At 42.5% G+C, this 23,024-nt stretch overlaps 1 protein-coding gene across 2 annotated transcripts in view; it reads right to left on the reverse strand.

The window, feature by feature from the left end:
- Window positions 1-23,024, reverse strand: part of OPHN1 (oligophrenin 1) — a 245,681-nt gene that overhangs the window by 8,463 nt on the left and 214,194 nt on the right. The window contains exons 20-24 of one of the 2 annotated variants that reach the window (XM_040442671.1): window positions 7,223-7,364; window positions 5,306-5,572; window positions 5,060-5,225; window positions 4,903-4,953; window positions 3,872-3,923 (exon numbers count right to left, since the gene is read on the reverse strand). In XM_040442671.1, the coding sequence (XP_040298605.1) occupies window positions 3,881-3,923; window positions 4,903-4,953; window positions 5,060-5,225; window positions 5,306-5,572; window positions 7,223-7,364 (669 nt within the window). In that variant the 3' untranslated portion in view covers window positions 3,872-3,880. Of the gene's footprint in view, window positions 1-3,871; window positions 3,924-4,902; window positions 4,954-5,059; window positions 5,226-5,305; window positions 5,588-7,222; window positions 7,365-23,024 lie in introns of both variants that reach the window. The other variant, XM_040442670.1, reaches the window with a different exon arrangement.

Here is a 23,024-nt window from a genome sequence, read left to right on the forward strand (position 1 = left end):
CGGAAATCAAACCGCAGCATGCTGCGGTTTGCTCTCCAGTATGAGAACGGAACGGAATGCTTTTTGGAACATTCCATTCTGTTCAGTTACGTTCTGTCCCGATTGACAACGAATGGGGACAAAACGGAAGAGCTTTTTTTCGGGTATTGAGACCCTATGATACGGATCTCAATACTGAAAAACATTAACACTAGTGTAAAAGTAGCTTAACAGGATAAACTGTATGGACAGATGTCTTTTTTCAGCCTTACAAACTATGTTACTATGTAACTGCAAGAAAATGTTCATAATTAATTCACTAAATGGCATTTAAATACAAACTCTAATACAAAGTACAAAAAGCGAGCTGACCACTCACTAACTTTTTCGATCAAGACATACATTAATTGCAATAGTTTAGGGGTTATTTATGTCATTCATTGCAATATTTGTGATTTAATGTACATCGGATTCTGGAGCATTTGAATTATATATCAAACCCTTTGGCAATAAATATTTCCAATGCTGCCAAACATTTTATTCATATACATGATCGTAGGGTTAACTCTTTTCGTGCTTTTGCCATTGAAAAAGTCTCTTCTCCCCCTAGAGGGGGAGATTATAAAAAGAGGATTCTGTTGAGAGAAGCCTACTGGATTTTTCGATTGAACACTAGAATTTAAATCAAAGAAAAGAGTCAATGATCTGATTGCATCACTTATGCTTTCTTCTAGCATTTTGTACTTTGTATTAGAGGTTGCATTTAAATGCCATTTAGTGAATTAATTTTAGATTTTATTGCTATTAATATGTATGTCCAAATTGTTTTGATGTTTTTTATGTCTTTATTCACACCATGCAGGTCTGTTTGTGTTTGAGGAGGGCGTGTTTTTGCTTCATGTTGGGCAACTGCATGCTCCCAGCACCACACCTGCATGCAATTCACATCAGGTGGTTGATGCTGGGGAGGTGATTTTCCTCCTTTTTCCCCTCCCATTTTGGTGGAATGGATTTTTTGGTGAATTCATAAAATCTCCCATTCCAACATCAACCTTTGTTACGACTAAGGACATCTTTCCGAAACGCGTCAACAACCGCTTTGTGCGAGGATCTGTTTGTACTTGGATTTATGTTACGTTCAATAAAGAGGAAGCTTTTTACTGAATATCATTCCAGTGCCGGATATGTTTCCTTTCTTCATATTACCTGGATAACCTGTTCCTTCTGTGCACGTGGAGTTTCCACACAAGGTGAGCTGGATATGTAACATTTTGCAGTCCATCATTACATTTGAGTGAAACATGGTCCGTGTTGGCCGTATTTTCAGGATAGACTGCGGCTCCATCATATTGTTTCATGGGTCTATTGTGCTGCACTTACATCATATCAGTACAGTAGAACAGAATCACAATCAGACAGGAACTGACCGTATCATAATACACTATGATGCAGTCAGTTTGGGTCAGGGGAACCACGAAAGATGCGTCCAACACATGGATTGTGTTTCCCGGACAGAGCATGTTTGTGTGAATCAGTCCTTAATCTAGCAAAAGTGGAAACATACAAGCCACAGAGGCCCCTTTGTCAGGCATGTGCAACAGAGATTAATATTTAAAGCTACACCACACAACATGACCCTAGATGGTCCTTCACATAGCCAGCTTGTCCTAATATGAAAATACTTTTCTTCTATGACATTAAAGGGATACTCTGGCTATATAAATTTATCTCACTAGGGAATAACTATTTGGTGAGGGGCTGACTGATGGGACTCCCACAATCATGAGAATGGGGGCCCAAACCACACAGGGCCCACTGAATGAATGCAGCTGTTGGTTGAGCATCTGCCATGCTGTTCTGCTTATTCATCTTCTATGGGACTGTCCGAGATAGAGCAGTACAGTCTGGAAGTCCAAATAGAGAATGAATGGAGTGGCAGTGCAAATGCTAAACCAGCCACGCCATTCATTTCAGGGTGCCCTGTGGGGTACAGGGAACCTGTTTTCAAGATCGGTGGGGCACCCAGTGGTTGGACACCCATCAAACTAACAGTTATCCCCTATCCTTGTGATGGCTAACCTCCAGCACTCCAGCTGTGGTAAAACTACAACTCACAAGATGTACACTTGCTTGGCTGTTCTTAGAACTCCATAGAAATTAATGGAGCATGCTGGGAGTTGTAGTTTCACCACAGCTGGAGTGGAGGAGGTTAGCCATCACTGCCCTATCCTGTAGATAGAGGTTAAGGTTATATAACCGGACTACCTCTTTAATATAACATATTGGGACAGATCTACTTGCAAAAGGCAAAAAGAATCTAAAATACATAATTGTGGTCTAAAGCACAAAGCCAGAATTTAGTAAATATCCCTCACTGTCTCCTGTGGCCATGCCTTCCATTTATAATTTAGCAATTGTAATCCAGACTGGGATGATATGATCTACGTTTTCTTCTCTAGACTTCTGAAAATTTTATAAAATGCCCATTTCTAGTTCCTTCAAAGTAATTACTGTCGCTTTTGGACCTTCTGGTTGCGTCAGAGCCATCATTTGCTCCAGCGCAGGATTATTTTGCCCATAAAACAACCCATGACAATTTCCAAATCATCAGAATATGGCAACTTTAATCTAGAACAATAATGATCCCACAGCAGTACCGCATACACTGTATGATGGATATAGCCCTGGCTCAGTTTTCGGATCAGTAAAAAATAAAGCTGCTGTATAAAGCTACACATGACAAATAGCTTTTGCTGCTTTGTGAGCATGACATGAAGAATGCTCCATCAGATCAGTGTCTTGGTATATTCTATTCAATGGTATTCTTCATATCTTTTATACTTATACTACCTATTCTTGATGTCTATAATTGCCATAATCCATGAAAGAGCTAAAGTATCATTTCTGAGCTGATTTAATGTGGTGGTGAGAAGAAGCTTACACAATGCGTTTCAGCTAACCCATGAGCCCTCTTAGAAGTGTAGCAGCCTGAAATTATAATTCCTGATGTTCATACCAGTCCCAGAATAGAAGGGATCTAGCACCACCCCCATGCAGATAATACCCAAGAGCTACGTATGATGGATTGGCTGTGCAGGCAAACATTTAGACACGGTACTGAGTGAGTACAAACTACTGTATGTTGGTGGCAATCAAAATTCTGGCATAAGTTGCACCAAAAAACTGGCATACATGCTTTGGACCAAATTTATTGTTTTAACATCAGCCATTTTGATAAATCTGGCACATATTTAGACTTTCTAGTATGTGCTAAATATTAGGCAGTATTAGCACATCTGCCCCACTGTGATCGGACAGGGAACACACTAGTAGATTTACTAATAACTTGTACTTTTTGTGTAAATTTAGACTAGGCAGGCTAAAAATGTGCTAGATTCATCAAAGTGGCTGATGCTGGATGATAAATCAGGCACACCTTTAAAACGTTGAATCTAAGCTTACAACAACTCTTATTTGGCTTACTTTATGCCAGAAATGTGCGCCAAAATTTTGGCACACTCTGGCACATCTAATGCTTCAACCCCATTTCACGCTGAGTCATTTCCCTTTGCAGCCAAGTCACAGCCCAGTCAAAAAAGTATTAAAAACACATTTTAAAATGTGGTGTAAAGCATGTACACCATTTTGGCACAAATTACACCAGAATTGTTGTGCATTTTGATTAATAAATCTCCTTCACTGTATATTAGTATCTATGTGAACATACATCGTAGTGCTGTCAATGTACACAGAAAAAAAATATGCCTTTGTCAATGTAGCAATGTAAAAAAAGGGAAAAGAACTTGCTGCGGCTCCTTGAAATATGCATGTTCAATATATCCCTATACCTGGGGCACCAAAACAAAAAGGAAGACTTAATAAGTTTTCATACCTTAAAGACTCAGCTTTCTTCTGTGAGAATTCTATGGGGAGGAGAAGGAGGACTGTGTGGGAAATGAAAAAAAAAAACACATGTTAATAAAGTAATAGTTGTAGCTATAAGACAGAAGCTTCACACGTAAAACAAGAATGTAGTGTGAGCAGAAGTCCTAGTCTTTACACGTAATATATGTAACATTTGTGTTACTTAAAGGGGTATTTCCATTTGGACATCTATGACATCTCAACAGGATTCACCCTAAATGTCCAAAAGGTGTCAGTCCCACCTCTGGGACCTGCTATCTCAAGAATGGGGCCTATACATCGTCCAGTCCAGAATTGTAAACTGTAGAACCTCTGTGTAGACAGAAAAGGGAAGGTAGGTGAAGGCAGGTGTGTAGATAAAATGATCTCTTTAAATCCTTTGCACTAGTGGATTAGGATTGATTGGTCTACCTGCTTTTTTAAATCATAACTTCATATGCTCATAAATAATATATATCTAGTTCACTATAAGTGCCAGGATATGTGGCTTCATTTGATATGCTAAAGAGTATTTGGTCTTCTGGCACATAAGTAAAACAAAGCTAGCTTTAAGTAAAAAGTTTCATAGCAATACAAGGTAACAAAGTGAACATTTAGCCAACCCACACACGCACAAGTTTACGCTGTTTGTTATTATTCACTAACAAACAAAAAAAAACATTCACACCGTATGTGTTTTTTTATAGTTGCCGTTTTTGTAAATGATTGTGTGAAGACGGTCTTTGTTTCTGGCATTTTACTCCCTATAGTGAAATGAATGTCTAAATGCCAGAAAAAGGCTCAACATTTTCAACATGCTGCATTAAAAGTAAAATCCAGAGACCCAACAACACCAAAATAACAAAAATGCTAATTTTTTTTAAAAAAAAAGTGTACCTGGGGTTTCATAATTCTCATAGACTTTGAGATAACATCTGGTGTTAATCTTTTTACCAAAAAAAGATGCTACAAAAACCTAAAAACCTGTGTGAATCAGCTCTTAGCATTATTATGCATTACCTTCCCCTTGGCCTTGATGCTTTCTCAAAGAATTTGGTACGGGAGGCAACACTGTGAAGTAAAGAAATAACATGACCATCGGAGGCTGAATCTATTATACTATTACACCTAATTTTGTGATTTGTGATATAGCTTGTACTATGGTTTCATTACTAACACTGATGCTGGGATATCCTCTTTGACACCAGAGCTGACATCTGTTCTGGGCTCCATTTTGGGTATCAAGGCTGCTCTACATGGTGGGTCTGGTGGTCTTACTGGAGGTCGGGAAATAACTGGCCTCTCTCCTGGGGAACGGACTTTACTGATGTTCTCAAAATCACCTAGAGATTTAAGAATAAGAGTTTATGAACTAGATACAATTCAACAAAGAGGCTGCAGTAAATAATGGAGACAATCTAACCTTCTCTGGGACGGACTATAGGCCTTTTGGTATACACAGATGATTTACTTGGCACAGAATATATAGGCAAATCCCCATTTATGTGGTTAGTGCTGGTCTTCACCCCTCTTTCCTGCATCATTGAGACCATTTTTGCAACGTCCACTTCAGGACAGTCGTCGGTGGAACTTTGTTTATCTGCTGAAGTAATCAGTTTCTTTCGTTGCAAGGGAAGAGGGTGGTCACTGTTTGTGATAACACCATTCCCATTCAGTATGGATCCGTCATCTGAATAAAAACAAACTAATGGATAAATAAATAGTTAACTACTAAATAATCGTTTTTAGAAAGTCATGTTAGTGGTCCTTATATCTGCTAATGAGTAACGTGTAACTAAAGGCAATATAGTAAATCACTTTTCCGCCATAGCACTGATCTTTTCTGAAGGAGAAATATCTTAGTGACCAGTTCTAAAATACCATTAGTCTACCCTCTACCCTTTTAATATTTCCAAGCTCATCTTGACGCTTCTGTTCCAAAGGTCAGGATTTAGCTCAGGTTCCCCCTGTAGTCCACCCCTTCCTCAGGTGGAATGATTATTTTAATATCTAAAAGGAATCAGTGTATGAGTCTAGCACCACTTTTTCTGTGGTATAAGGCAGAATAAAGATACATTGAGTGTGCTGCCACACTGTCTTATAAAGCGAAAAATACGGTAATTAATAAAATCTTATACTACAGGATAGTTGTCAACCCACTGTCAAACACCTAGTGGCATTGGCAACTGTCCGGGTCCAAATGGTCTTCTGCTGGGGCTTTGAAGATAGTTACTGTGTCAATACCTCGGCCGAACATATGATTTTGTGGTATATGGTTGGGGGGGGGGGGGAAGGGAGGGGCAATTGTCTGAACCGGATCTCGCAGCGTGTGTCTGTGAGAGCTCCCGTCCTGACCCACGTAGCACTGATAGGATCGCATAGCATTATATTGATTTATGATGCTATGTAACTCTTAGAGTTCTGAAATGTATTGAATAACACTGACATCATACAATACACAGGCAATACAATACTCATGACTTTAGCAAGGGATGTTTTCTATACGTTTCGAGGATCGTGAAAAAATAGAAGAGGGTTGTTTATGGTAAGAGCATTGAGACTGTAGAGCTCCCTGCCTGAGGTGGTGATAGTGAACTCATTACAAGAGTTCAAGAGGGGCCTGGATGTATTTCTGGAGTGTAATAATATTACAGGCTATAGTTAGAAGAGAAATTTTGGGAAATAAAAATTGGGAAGAAATTTTTACCTGAGGGTTTTTTGCCTTGCCTGGATCAACTTTGCAGGATAATGGTCTGAACTAGATGACTGTTTTTTTTTGGCCTTACAAACTATGTCACTATGATAGTCATTTGATAACTGAGACTTGAAAGTGTGTGACGCATGGGTAAGAAGTCATGTGATTTCAGGCATGTAGACGCTATTTTTAATTAAAGTAACTCCAGTGACCTTCAGACATCATTTCCCCTACACATAGTCTTGGTGTCACTATCATGTCACATTCCAAATGACTGCCTAGTCCAGCCAGCATGAAAATGCAAAAGACTGCTTAGCTAAATCAACTCAGCCTCTGCACCAAACACGGTGAAACAAAGGATTATCCTGGGACTAGGCGGCAAGTCTGAAAGTACAGTATGTATGCATTTTATTATACCACCTGGAAAAAAAACTACGAAGGGGTTGTCTCTGATGAGAAAGTATCTGATGGTATCTGCTTATTTTGCTGGGAAAAGCCATGGCCAACCAAACTATTCCCTGCAGAGCCTTCTGCTAAGACAACTATATGCTTTACTGACTTACTGAAAAGTCTGACCTGTACCTTAGGTTTACAATTTTCTTTTTAATTCAGATTTTAAACTAACAATTAAGTAACACACATTACCTTCTTCACTCTGTCCAAGATACAAAGCATTTCGCCCTCGGACTGGTCGTTTAGAAATTGTGATGGGTTTGTGGGTCCGGGGAGTTATTCTCGGTGGAGGAACAGGGGGAGCAGTGTTTTCTTCAGGAGGGCCAGAAAATATCTACAGTAGAGAGAAAAACTTTCTTGCAAGTTGTGAAGAGACTTTACAGAGGAAGCATTTTGTACAAAGAAAAAACGTATTTTAAATGAGTATGTTCATATAATCCATACAACTCATAAGATTGCCAAAAAGTGATCCATGTGAGAAGTCTCCGCTGTACATGGTCCTAATGCAATTTACTATGAATCCAGAGACCAGGACCTTGACACTTAGAAGTGCATTTAAGCTGAAGTCACAGGAAGAGCAATGAGTCTGATGCATCATAAAGCCATTTGATTGATAACTTAAATATCTCATATTCCAGATATCTTTTCAATAAATTCCAATAGCAATTTTTTTATATTATAATACTATAGTATATATCTCATATAACATTTACATAGTGCATAGGAGTGCATAGAAGAAATGTTCAATGGAATCTTGCCTACAGAAAAGTCAAATATACACAACAGATTTACAACAATTCTAAGACATGCTGAATATTTGCTTTCACCCAGTTATCTGATGATTTATTCTTTATTCAATGTCAAATACATGAATGTCTACAGGGGGGCAGATAAAACACACAGTGATTCTAAGACTCCAAAGCATTGTATCCATGCTCCCTCTGGTGGCCACCCTCAAACTACAGAAATTATGGATTTATTTTATGAATTTATTTTTGATAGTCTTTTTATATTAAGATCATAAGTTTAGTGTATGACCTAGTAAAAAACATTTAATTTAAAGAAAATCAAAAAATTAGAATATCGTGCAAAGTTCATTTATTTCAGTAATGCAACTTAAAAGGTGAAACTAACATATGAGGTAGACTCATTACATGCAAAGCGAGATATTACTTTACTTGCTATAATTTGGATGATTATGGCTTACAGCTTCTGAAACCCCAAAGTCACAATCTCAGGTACCCTTTGCTCAGGGGGATATGGATTAATTAGCTGACTAGAGTGTGACACTTTGAGCCTAGAATATTGAACCTTTTCACAAAATTCGAATTTTAAGTTGCATTAATGCGATTCCTTTTAGGTTGCATTACTGAAATAAATGAACTTTTGCACGATATTCAAATTTTTCGAGTTTCACCTGTATGTATATGTATATATATACAGTACAGACCAAAAGTTTGGACACACCTTCTCATTCAAAGAGTTTTCTTTATTTTCATGACTGAAAATTGTAGATTCACACTGAAGGCATCAAAACTATGAATTAACACATGTGGAATTATATACATAACAAACAAGTGTGAAACAACTGAAAATATGTCATATTCTAGGTTCTTCAAAGTAGCCACCTTTTGCTTTGATTACTGCTTTGCACACTCTTGGCATTCTCTTGATGAGCTTTAAGAGGTAGTCTCCTGAAATGGTTTTCACTTCACAGGTGTGCCCTGTCAGGTTTAATAAGTGGGATTTTTTGCCTTATAAATGGGGTTGGGTTGGGACCATCAGTTGCGTTGAAGAGAAGTCAGGTGGATACACAGCTGATAGTCCTACTGAATAGACTGTTAGAATTTGTATTATGGCAAGAAAAAAGCAGCTAAGTAAAGAAAAACGAGTCGCCATCATTACTTTAAGAAATGAAGGTCAGTCAGTCAGCCGAAAAATTGGGAAAACTTTGAAAGTAAGGGCTATTTGACCATGAAGGAGAGTGATGGGGTGCTGCGCCAGATGACCTGGCCTCCACAGTCACCGGACCTGAACCCAATCGAGATGGTTTGGGGTGAGCTGGACCGCAGAGTAAAGGCAAAAGGGCCAACAAGTGCTAAGCATCTCTGGGAACTCCTTCAAGACTGTTGGAAAACCATTTCAGGGGACTACCTCTTAAAGCTCATCAAGAGAATGCCAAGAGTGTGCAAAGCAGTAATCAAAGCAAAAGGTGGCTACTTTGAAGAACCTAGAATATGACATATTTTCAGTTGTTTCACACTTGTTTGTTATGTATATAATTCCACATCTGTTAATTCATAGTTTTGATGCCTTCATAGTCATGAAAATAAAGAAAACTCTTTGAATGAGAAGGTGTGTCCAAACTTTTGGTCTGTACTGTATATATATATATATATATACACACACACACACACACACTGTATATATATTAAACTTAAAGGAAATCTGTTAGCTCAGACAAGCTCTATAAAGTACAGTAATGCATGATAGAACACTAGCCACTGACTCCAGATCAATAGTTTGCATGTTGATACTCACCCTAATTCCCTCTGTGTGCACCAAAAAGCAGCTGTGGAATACATAGAGAGGACTTCACCTGGAGTCCTCCCAATGCATGCCATGCCTGGTTTGTGGGCAGGGAAATTGGGGGGTGTATCAACTGTAGGGATTCGCTCTGGTAGACAGGACAAGCGGACGCAGTATAGAGGCAAAGACCAGTTTGTAGCCTAAACTTCTGTGTTTTATTCACACTTATGGCAACAAAACAGTACAACAGTCCATTTGCAGTTTTGGTGTTCGTTCACACCTAGACAGTTCATACAGCAAAAACAGTCACCTGTTACCCTAGGTGTTAGTTCACACCTGATCGGCATTGCTCAGGACAGAGCAGACCTCCCAAACTCAGGCCTCCAGCCTAGCACACGTCTCAGATCCCAATCCAGCAATTGCCAGAGTTCCTCTGTCAGGCCTAATGCACACGACCATTGGGCGACCGTTCCGTGCACTGGGGACCGCAATTGCGGTCCCCAATGCACGGGCAACATCCGTGTAGCGGGCCGGACCCATTCAACTTGAATGCGTCCGTGGTATGTCCGCTTCCGGTGTTCCGTTTTGTGACTCCGTTCCGCATCTCCGGAATTGCGAACCCATTCAAGTGAATGGGTCCGCATCCATGATGCGGGGTGCACACAGCCGGCGGCCGTGGATTGCCGACCCGCCGTTTGCGGGCCACAATACGGCCATGGCCGCCCAACTGCCGTGTGCGTGAGGCCTCAGAGAGAGAGAGAGGTAATTACCACCAGCTGACACTGCTGGCTGTTTTTTTTTTAGATAGGCCAGTCAAGACCCGGCCTGGAACGTGGGGAGTAGTCACCCACCCAGCACTTTGACTACTCCCAGTAAGAGCCGTCCCGGATCAGCTATTACAGCTATACTAAATAGCAAGGTGTAAAACAGCAACTGCTGCTGACACATGAAAACTGGCTCTTACTCCACCGAGGCCAGGAAGCTTGGTGACGCATACCTTCTGTCAACGACTGTCCCTTCCTACACATTAGGAATTACTGATATAATTACTGATAAGGATTTAGCAGGAGGTGTTCTATACATGCATAGCTGTATTTTATAGGGTGAGCTGGTGGTGACAGATTCCCTTTTAAATATAATCTAGGCTATTAACAAAAAAGCTAGCAAAGCTAGGACTCACAGGAGAGCCAAACAAAACATTGTTGCAAGTATGTTGGAATTTTGGTGATTTTTACAAGGTTGCTTGAAAAAAATATACACAGCTCTGAAAAAATTAAGAGACCTCTCCAGGTATGGCAGCCATTTCATTCCAATGTTTATTGAACTCCATCACCGACATACCTTACTGTACTTATTGAGGTGCTGATTAGGTGATCACCTAACCAAAATCTTATTTAACGAGCAATAGTATTAAAATCAATACCGTGGTCATCACAATTCTCTTGATATAGAATTAGATGGATGGCAAAAGCAGTGCTAGTAGTATCCAAAAAGTAAGTGTAATGTAAGTAAGTGTAAAAAAAATAAAAATAACTACAGACCATGCCAAAAGAGCTGAAAGGAAAAGTTAGAGATGAAAAGATCAATTCTAGCTTTACTGGATACAGTTAGTGTCATGTAACTTCCATTCTTAAAATTACAACAATGTAGGATGACATCAAGTGACCTACAAAAAGAATGGAAAGGTGGAGGAGGAGTAAAATGCATGGTAAAGACGGTTTGAAACAGGCTTCTAGAGGCAGGGCTGAAAAAGGCCCTTCATCAATGAGAAGCAAAGAGGAGCCAGGCTGAAGTTTGCAAAAGAGCATAAGGATTACATATAGAGGATTGGAGTAAGGTCACCTTCTCTGATGAGTCCAATTTTTAGCTTTGCTCAACACCAGGTTGTGTAATGGTTAGACAAAGACCTGGAGAGTCCTACAAGCCACAGTGTCTTGCACCCACTGTGAAATTTGTGCAGGATCGGTGATGATGTGGGGGTGTTTCATCAAGGCTGGAATTGGGCAGATTTGTCTTTGTGAAGAACACATGAATCAAGTCGCATATAAATATACCCTACAAAATAACCTTATTCCTTCTGCTCTGACAATGTTCCTCAACTCTTTTCTGCAAGACAATTTCCCATGTCCGCAACCAGGTAAATCAAGGTGTGGCTGAAGGACCACCTGATCAAGACCCTGTCATGGCCAGCCCAATATCCAGACCTGAACCCCATTGAAAACCTCTGTGTGATGTGATCAGGAGGAAGATGAATGGTTACAAGCCAAAGTTAAGCTGGTTGAATTTCTGCGCCAGGAGTGGCTGTCACGGATGAAGATAGCAGATAGCTGGAACATATAAATAAACGAGTGACTGGCTTGATCCCAAACTAAGGAGCTTATAGGTGAGCCTTATAAAACGCTAAGAGCTCTCCCTGACTGCTATGCACATGCAAGGGTCTGTATGGTAGACGATTGCATGCCCGCGTACCTAATACTGTGCGACACCTGAAAACCCTATAATAGTGAGGGGACACGACCACCGGCTCCCTGCACTTAATACGGACGGAGTCAGGGTCATCTAGAATCAAGCCAGCAAGGAAACACAATAATCGGAGGAGGAGGCAAAGAGGAGGGTACAGTGGGTTGGACATAAGGTTTTAATAGGGACTTGTGAAAAACATTATGGATCTTCCAAGTCTGAGGAAGATCAAGACGCAAGGCAACGGGATTGATGACGGACAAGATCTTGTAAGGCCCAATAAACTTAGGACCCAACTTCCAGGAGGGAACCTTCAGTTTGATATTCTTTGTAGACAACCACACCAGATCACCAACATTCAGGTCCGGACCAGGCACACGTCTCTTATCCGCCACACGCTTATATCTCTCACTCATCCTCTTCAGATTACCCTGAATCTTTTGCCAAATAAATGACAAAGACGAAGAAAATCTCTCCTCATCAGGTAAACCAGAAGACCCCTCTCCAGAGAAGGTCTCAAACTGCGGATGAAACCCATATGCACCAAAAAATTGTGACTTATCAGAGGACTCCTGGCGACTGTTATTTAAAGCAAACTCAGCAAGGGACAAAAAAGAATACCAATCCTCCTGATTCTCTGCCACAAAACAGCGCAGATATGTCTCCAGATTCTGATTGACGTGTTCGGTCTGAACTTTCGACTGCGGGTGAAAAGCAGAAGAGAACGACAACCGAACCACCAAGCGTGAACAGAAGGCCTTCTAGAATCTGGAAACAAATTGCGTGCCCCTATCAGAAACGATGTCTGAAGGAATGCCATGCAATTTAACAATATGATCAACAAACATTGATCATATTAGCATTGGGTAACCCAGGAAAGGGAATGAAATGTGCCATTTTGCTAAAACGGTCCACTACCACCAGAATCACAGTCTTCCCCGAGGAACGAGGCAGGTCCGTAATGAAGTCCATGGACAGATACGTCCAAGTAATGGGTAACGGGAGGAGAGAAGAACCCGATGGCCGTGAATGAGGGACCTTGGCACGAGCGCAGGTCTCGCAGGCTACCACAAAACCCTCAACCGTGTTACGAAGAGCCGGCCACCAGAGTCTCCGAGCAATGAGATCCACTGTGGCTCTACTCCGCGGGTGCCCAACAAAGACAGTATCGTGGTGCTCCTTAAAAACCTTGTGTCGTAAAGCGAGAGGCACAAACAACCTCCCAGGAGGACAAAGATCAGGAGCCTCTGCCTGGGCTGCCTGAACCTCTGCCTCCAAATCAGGATAAAGAGCAGAGACGACCACCCCTTCAGCCAAAATGGGACCCGGGTCTTCAAAGTTCCCCCCTTCCGGAAAACAACGTGACAGGGCATCCGCCTTCACATTTTTTACCCCAGGTCGGAATGTAACAACAAAATTAAACCTAGAAAAGAACAAAGGACATCTGGCCTGTCTCGGGTTCAGACGCTTGGCTGATTCCAAGTAGGCCAGATTCTTATGGTCGGTAAACACAGTAATAGGGTGTCTGGCTCCCTCTAACGAATGGCGCCATTCCTCAAAAGCTAATTTGATGGCCAACAACTCCCTATCTCCCACATCGTAATTTCTCTCTGCAGAGGAGAGTTTCCTTGAGAAAAAGGCACACGGTCGCCATTTGGCAGGAGAGGGACCCTGAGATAAGACCGCACCCACACCCACCTCAGAAGCATACACCTCAACAATAGGTAGAGAGACATCAAGTTGTACCAAAATGGGAGCGGAAGCAAAACTCTCTTTAATACTAGAAAAGGCTTTAAGCGCATCTACCGACCACGAGGAAAAATCCACCCCCTTTTTAGTCATATCAGTGAGTGGCTTAAAAACAGAGGAATAATTCAAAATGAACTTTCTGTAATAATTGGCAAAACCCAAAAACGCATCAGCGCCTTCTGATTCTCAGGAAGCTCCCAATCAAGCACAGCGCGGACCTTCTCAGGGTCCATCCGAAAACCAGAAGCGGAGAGAAGAAAACCAAGAAATTTAATCTCCGGAACCGCAAACACACATTTTTCCAGTTTAGCGTATAATTTATTCTCCCGCAGAATCAGCAAGACCTGACATAGGTGGTCCCGATAAGTCTTGAAATCAGGAGAAAAAAATCAAAATGTCATCTAGATACACCAGTACAAATTTCCCCATTAAATGATAAAAAATGCTGTTCACAAAATGTTGGAAGACGGCCGGACCATTCATCAAACCAAAGGGCATAACCAAATTCTCGAAATTACCCTCAGGGGTATTGAAGGCCGTCTTCCATTCGTCCCCTTCCCTGACCCTGACTAGGTTGTATGCCCCTCTAAAATCCAACTTAGAAAAAACTTTAGCCCCAACAATCTAGTTAAACAGGTCCGGGATCAGAGGAAGCGGATATGGGTCACGAATCGTGATACGGTTCAGCTCCCTGAAATCCAGACAAGGTCTTAAAGAAGCATCTTTTTTCTTTTAAAAAAAAACAGCGGCAACAGGTGACTGAGGGTCGGATGTGTCCCTTTCTCAGGCTCTCAGAGATATAAGTACGCATAGCGACTCTTTCAGGTTGGGAGAGATTGTATAGTCGTGATTTTGGCAGCTTGGCGCCTGGGATGAGATTAATAGGGCAGTCGTACTCCCGGTGAGGGGGCAACTCCTGGACACCACTCTCGGAAAACACATCCGAAAATTCTGAGAGAAAAGATGGCACAGTCTTGGTAGAAACCTCTGAAAGAGACGCCGTGAGGCAATTCTCTCTGCAAAATTCACTCCAACCATTTATTTGCCTTGATTGCCAATCAATGGTGGGGTTATGTTTAGTGAGCCAGGGTAGCCCCAACACTAGAGGAGTAGGTAATCCGCTTAAGACGAAACATGACATATCCTCAACATGAGCGTCACCCACAGTCAAACGGATATTGTGAACTATGCCCTTTAACGATCTTTGAGAAAGTGGAGCGGAATCGATAGCAAAAACAGGTATATCCTTTTCCAAAGTGCATACCTGGAAACCATGCGTGGTTGCAAATTGATTATCAATGAGATTGACAGCTGCTCCACTATCTACAAAAATCTCACAAACAATGTTCTTGCTGTCTAGCGCCACCTTGGCAGGTAGGAGAAAACGGGAACTACAAGCAAACGGCAAACCTCCAATTTCCGCATCAACCTTGCCAATAGTAGCAAATAGAAAGTTTTTAGAGGGTTAGAGGGAATCTCTTAGAGGGGCAAACATTAGCCAAATGATTTATAACCCCACAACAGAAACAAACCCTCCTCTGAGAGCTGAATCCTCTACTATCAGAGGCAAGCAAACCCAGCTGCATGGCCTCCTCCTCAGAGGGGATTGAGACAGACAGACCCCTGCACACTGAATGAGACAGCCCCACTGTCCTTGGGCTGAATATGACAGGAAAGAGTAGTCTCCTCTCTCTCTCTAAGACGCCTGTCAATATGAACAGCTAGAGACATGGCTGACTCTAACGAAGCTGGTCTCTCATGAAAAGCGAATGCATGTTTCAATCTTTCCGAAAGACCATGGCAAAATTGACTTCGGAGTGCAGCATCATTCCAACCAGTATCAGCTGCCCATCTCCGAAATTCAGAACAATATATCTCTGCGGACTGTTTACCCTGGCATAAAAGACGCAGTTTAGATTCAGCCAGAGCAATACGATCCGGGTCATCATATATCTGCCCCAGGGCTACAAAAAATTCATCCACCGATTGGAGGGGCCGTGCCCCCACCGGCAGCGAAAAGGCCCAAGACTGAGCGTTATACCTGAGCAGCGAGATGATGATCCCCACCCTCTGCTCCTCATCACCAGAGGAATGGGAAGTAGGCGAACAAAATTCTCACTACCTCCGGAGAACGTATCCGGGAGCGAGATCTTAGGCTCGGAACAAACTCCATGAATGCCAGCAGAACCGGTCACCTGAAACTGAGACACAGTTTTACGGAGATCTGCTACCTCCAGCGAAAGACCTTGCATGCGGTCAATCAAGGCTGAAACCGGATCCATGATTAAGACGGTTATGGCGGTTTATAATGTCACGGATGAAGTTAGCAGATAGCTGGAACATATAAATAAACGAGCGACTGGCTTGATCCCAAACTAAGGATCTTATAGGTGAGCCCTATAAAACCCTAAGAGCTCTCCCTGACTGCTATGCACATGCAAGGGTCTGTATGGTAGACGATTGAATGCCCGCGTACCTAATACTGTGTGACACCTGAAAACCCTATAATAGTGAGGGGACACGACCACCGGCTCCCTGCACTTAATACGGACGGAGTCAGGGTCACCTAGAATCAAGCCAGCAGGAAACACAATAAAGTAAATGACTTATCTGGACAAACAGCAGAAGCAGCCTCCAGCAGTGAACACCTCATCCAGGAAGTAGTATAAACCGCAAAGTAAGGCAGTATGGGAGGGATTATAAAGGAAGACGATTAGAAGGAAAGAAGGAAAGGAGATGAGAAAGTGAAACCAAAACAAAGAACATCATACAAGAAGAACGTCTGCCAGATCTTCTCACAGAACTGGCGGTGACAGTAGCATAAAGTTACCTGACAGCCATATGAAAGACTGCTGAAAAGTAAACCAAGATGTATGAAAACTGTGATAAAAAAAATCAGGGTAAGGCCTCATGCACACAACCGTTGTGTGCATCCGTGTCCGTTGTTCCGTTTTCCGTGATTTTCTGCGGACCCATTGACTTTCAATGGGCCCGTTGAAAACTCGGAAAATGCACCGTTGTTCATCCGTGTCAGTGATCCGTGTTTCCTGTCCATCAAAAAAATATGACATGTCCTATTTTTTTGACGGACAACGGTTCACGGACCCATTCAAGTCAATGGGTCCATGAAAAAACACGGATGCACACAAGATTGACATCCGCGTCCGTAGGCTACTTTCACACAGACGGATCCGCAGATCCGTCTGCATAAAAGCTTTTTCAGCGCTGAGATCCGACAGTATATTCTAACACAGAGGTGTTCCCATAGTGATGGGGATGCTTCAAGTTAGAATATCCTACGAACTGTGTACATGACTGCCCCCTGCTGCCTGGCAGCACCCGATCTCTTACAGGGGGCTGTGATCCGCACAATTAACCCCTCGGGTGCGGCACCTGAGGGGTTAATTGTGCGTATCATAGCCCCCTGTAAGAGATCAGGTGCTGCCAGGCAGGAGGGGGCAGACCCCCCTCCCTCCACTGTATTACATTCATTGGTGGCCAGTGCGGCCCCCCTCCCTCCCCAGTATTATATTCATTGGTGGCCAGTGCGGCCTACCCTCTCCCCCCCCTAATTAAAATCACCTTCCCCCATCATTGGTGGCCAGTGAGGCCTCCCCTCTCCCCCCCCAATTAAAATCACCCCCCCCATCATTGGTGGCCATTGCGGCCTCCCCCCCCTAATTAAAATCACCTTCCCCCATCATTGGTGGCCAGTGCGGCCTCCCCTTTCCCCCCCTAATTAAAATCACCCCCCCATCATTGGTGGCCAGTGCGGCCTCCCCCCCCCCAATTAAAATCACCTTCCCCCATCATTGGTGGCCAGTGCGGCCTCCCCTCTCCCCCCCCCTAATTAAAATCACCTTCCCCCATAATTGGTGGCACCGGAGAGTTCCGATCGGAGTCCCAGTTTAATCGCTGGGGCTTCGATCGGTTACCATGGCAGCCAAGACGCTACTGCAGTCCTGGCTGCCATGGTTACTTAGCAATTTTAGAAGCATTATACTTACCTGCGATGTCTGTGACCGGCCGGGCGCTCCTCCTACTGGTAAGTGACAGGTCTGTGCTATAAGCAATGCGCCGCACAGACCTGTCACTTACCAGTAGGAGGAGCGCCCGGCCGGTCACAGACTTCGCAGGTAAGTATAATGCTTCTATTGCTAAGTAACCATGGCAGCAAGGACTGCAGTAGCGTCTTGGCTGCGATGGTAACCGATCGGAGCCCCAGCGATTAAACTGGGACTCCGATCGGAACTCTCCGCTGCCACCAATGATGGGGGAAGGTGATTTTAATTAGTGGGGGGGGGGAGAGGGGAGGCCGCACTGGCCATCAATGATGGGGAAGGTGATTTTAATTGGGGAGGGGGGAGGCCGCACTGGCCACCAATGATGGGGAAGGTGATTTTAATTAGGGGGGGGGGGGAAGAGGGGAGGCCGCACTGGCCACCAATGATGGGGGGGGGATTTTAATTAGGGGGGGGAGAGGGGAGGCCGCACTGGCCACCAATGATGGGGGGAGGTGCGGCACCTGAGGGGTTAATTGTGCGGATCACAGCCCCCTGTAAGAGATCGGGTGCTGCCAGGCAACAGGGGGCAGTTATTACACAGTTCTCAGTATATTCTAACTTGAAGAGTCCCTATCACTATGGGAACGCCTCTGTGTTAGAATATACTGTCGGATCTGAGTTTCACGATCTAACTCAAATCCGATGGTATATTCTAACATAGAGGCGTTCCCATGGTGATGGGGACGCTTCAAGTTAAAATATACCATCGGATTGGAGAAAACTCTGATCCGATGGTATAATAGGGACTCCTGATTTTACATTGAAAGTCAATGGGGGACGGATCCGTTTGCAATTGCACCATATTGTGTCAACGTCAAACGGATCCGTCTCCATTGACTTGCATTGTAAGTCAGGATGAATCCGTTTGGGTCCGCACGGCCAGACGGACACCAAAACGACTTTTTTTTTTACTTTCCTTCATGTCCGTGGATCCTCCAAAAATCAAGGAAGACCCACGGAAGAAAAAACGGACACGGATCACAGAACTACGGGACCCGTTTTTGCGGACCACAAAAAAAACCGGTCGTGTGCATGAGGCTAAGGCTGGGTTCCCATCACCGTTTAATTTTCCGTTCTTCTGATCCAACAGAAGAACAGAAAAAAAAACTTAATCCATTATTTTGACCATCAGTTATGCTCAGTTAGATCCAGTTTTCACTATAAATACCTGATACATCTTTTTATGAGCATCAATTATGACCAGTTTTCATCAGTCTGTGTCACTTCCATCAGAGATCAGTTATTTTTGATGCAAGAAAAAGTACGGCATACAAAAATAACTGATCTCTGATGGCAGTAACACAAACTGATGCTCAAAATAACATCAATTTTTTTATTTTTTTATGTTGTTCTGACAGATCAGAAGAATGGAAAGCTAAACAGTGATGTGAACTCAGCCTTACTCCACAAAATATTGATTTTAGTCCAACACATAACCATAAATTAGAGCTACTGATAATTTTGCAGTGATCTCTTAATTTTATTACAGGGCAATACACATACATACACAGGCCATTAAAAAAAGGAAACCAGATAGAAATATTGAATTAATGCATGCAATTAAACCTTAGGCAGATATGTAAATGATTACATGTGTGGTCTGTTTAGACACTGGGTCTTGCCACAAGAGGGTGTAAAAAGTGCTTCCCTGCTGTGCTATAAAAAAAAGTCTCTCATAGGCTACTTTTGGGTAATTTACCTTGGTGATTGAGCTGCCAGACATGCCTCTATAATGCACTTGAGGACATTTTGCCCAGTTGACATACTTTGAGAGTGGTGCTTCTTTGGACCAGGATGGTCATTTGGACAAACTGCCCGTCACCTAGGCCGTTCTGATCTAGGCCGTTAGGATGTGCTGGGAGCAGTGGTTACATGAGGGCACGCATACATAATGAACAGGCTCCGCATGGCCCAGACAGACCACAAGCAGAGGGCATTATTTGATCTGCCGACAAACAGCTCCCACGGTTTCATTGTTCACCATCCAGACACAGGTGGCACCCTCATAAACACACCCCTCTCTCTGCCCGGACCATTAACAGAATGAAATGACAGACAGCCATAGTCTCTTTCATTTGCAGTGGTATAGTAAATGAGAAATCTGGACAGCTATCAGCTTGAACAATTTCATCTTAACAGACAAATCCATGGTCTGTTTCGGATCTGATTATGGTCAGGTTCGAGTATGAAGCCTGTTGGTAAGCGCTTCCTGCCTTTGCTGTGGAGTGACACCCTGTCACAAGTGCTGTGATGATTTGGGGGAGCCATCAGATACAGTCAGTCTACAGTCGGTCACCACTAGTAGTGATATGAGGAACTCTAACAGGAAATCCTGTGGCCACATTGCAGGGCTTCGAGCTCACACTGTTTAGCAACATAATGCTTGCCCACACACATTAAGGGTTTCCCAGGAATGTATCGCTCGGTTGCCAGATTTATCGCCAATAGAGCATTTATGGGAACAGCTGGGATGCCAACTTTGGCAACTCTGCAGAATCTACAGGCCCAGCTGCAAATGTGCTGCAGGACACCAGACAGAACCTGCATGCCTCCATGCCCAACCAGACCTCATATTATATCCATGCCAGAGGTAGCCCAAGAGGGTACTACATACAGCTACATGCTGTAAAATGATCTTGAAAGCCAGACATATTATACCACACCTTCATGTACAAAAAAATTCTCATTGAAGTACTTGCATAAAAGAAAATAACTGACTGCATTATATCATATTACAGTAATGTGAAGACATCTTATGTAATGAGCTGTGGAACGAGAAGAATGCTTTGTGCTGGTTTCATTTATAATTAAAGATCACCCTGGTATTTCAGTCTTCAGAGGCAGTAACATTTCTATACACATATAACATCGTTCTATGTGCAAACAGGTTATGCACAGTACAGAAGACCTAACATACTGTATATGCAGGACCTGGACTTCTAACCAGACCCTGGTGTTAATGCCTAAGCTAGGATGTTTCAGGTCATGTAAGGCCGAATGTTCCAGGAGATCCCCTCTCTCTTTCTTCTAGGGTCTATCTCACATGACACTGCTTTACTCTCTGAAAATAATAGCTTAGATGGTGACACAAGTCTGTATCTTGCAGAAAATTTGTACAGCGATACGATTCTGGACTATTATCTCTTGTAATACATGAGTAATGCTACACATAAGGAGCCCACGTTGACATTTTTTTATTTTCCTACTGCCCCTATTCTCTCACTGTCAGCGCTGAAATATATGGTCAGGACTGCTGTGGTGCACTAAAATAATGGAGGGGACTCGTGCAGATGCACAGCAGTCCTAACAATGTATTTCAGCATAGGCAAATTAAAAACGGTGATCTGGCCTCCTTATCCACAGTACTACTTATGTATTACTACAGATAATGGTGGCAGATTCCCTTTAAATGTGGACTTCAAGAGGCTTCTACCATGCAGCTTGACTAATTGAACACAAGTTTTTTGGTATATGACCCAGGACACCGATGCAGCAGTGCTGAATGTGTGATATGTCAGAGCAGATGCAGCTCTGCTACACGTGTACCTTACCATAAACCTCATTTTGGGTAAGAAAACACAATAATATTTTTGTTTCATTGGTATAGAGATGATACATGAGGTTGTCCTAATGGAAATGCAGAAAGGACAAAGTGTCTTTTACGTTCCTATTATAAGAGATTTAGCATTTTAGATACAGAGGCTTGCTCATTTTATTTGGAGTTTATTTCCCAAAAGACCTATATAAAAGTCCAATGAAATGTTAAAGATTTTCTTGAACTTTGTTAAATTGGTATAGAACATTAAGATATCGCCTGAAATCTATTTGTAAAGAAGTACAGTGATCGTTTTCCACCCTACATGGATTCTCTTCAACAGCTTACAGTTAAGACACTTACAGCTTGTAGACCATTATTGCTAATATTTAAAGGGTTGTGTGACCATTAAATGTTTTTTTTTTCCATTTAATTCAACATGAAAAACTAGTTACTTTTGTAACTAACTTTCTGTTACAAAAATGGTCCACTTGTAAGATATTCTCTTTACTTTATGTCAATTTCTCCCCCTAGTTCTTAATCTGTGTAGTAATGTGCACATCCTTCTGAGGTGGTAGCACACGTTTAGTTCCATCCTTCAGTTGCCACCAGCATTATCTACTATTAGAAGCTATGACAGATACAGGGAGAGAGCTGCAGCAAAAAGGACGAACCCCTAGCGAAAGGACGCAACCCCTGAGCTGCCAGCCTGAAGAGAATGTAGTAGGTCAGCTGGAGCAATGAAGGAGCTCTGGATCCATGTGAGGTGCAGAACTGGTTCTAGCTTTGGTAAAAAGAGATTGGCATGTTCTATATGTCTGATTTTCATGTTTTACATCACTTATGACATAACCCTTTAAGGACTCTGTAATGACAAGACTGACGCATAGCAAATGAGGTGCCATTATTGAAAAAGCGGTCAAGAAGTGATACTAGAGAGGCCGGGAGTACAGCCATGATAATAACCTTATAGCACAGTATCAGCACGCATTTATGAGGGATTGGTCCTGTCAAACTGGTCTGATCAGCTCCTATAAGGAGGATACGTCCTGACTGGACCGGGGTAAGGCTGTAGATGTCATGTAGCTGGATGGCGTTTGACACTGCACTACAGAAAATATTGGTATATAAAATGAGAATTCCCAGACTTGGGGGGAATATGTGTAATTGGGTCACTACCTGACTGATATGAAAGAAAGTCATTATTAACAGTACAGCCTCAGATTGGGTAACAATCAACAGTGAGGAGCTGCTGGGTCAGTATTTGGCCTTCTTCTTTTTAATGTTTATTAATGACCTCGTACAGGGCTTACACAACAGAATTTCAAATGGACCCCAAGTAGGGGTGGGCGATATGGCCTAAAATCTATATTGCGATATAATTTTAAGCATGTGCGATATGCGATATATATCGCGATATATTGTTTTCTATATATTGTTTTTGTTTTTTTTAACTTTTTTTATTCTGTTTATTTGAGGCAGATACACAAAAAGACAATAGCAAGGGCCATGAACCCACATATCATACATCAACGTACTTTTCCCATGTTCCCAAAACAAGAGCAGAGGGGTCAATATAGCATTTAAAGGAACATGAACCATATACATGCGAATCTGACTGCATTTTTCATTTTAGATTTAAATAAATAAGACAGTA

This window comes from Bufo bufo, chromosome 8 (genome assembly GCF_905171765.1).
Source record: "Bufo bufo chromosome 8, aBufBuf1.1, whole genome shotgun sequence".
NCBI lineage: Eukaryota > Metazoa > Chordata > Amphibia > Anura > Bufonidae > Bufo > Bufo bufo.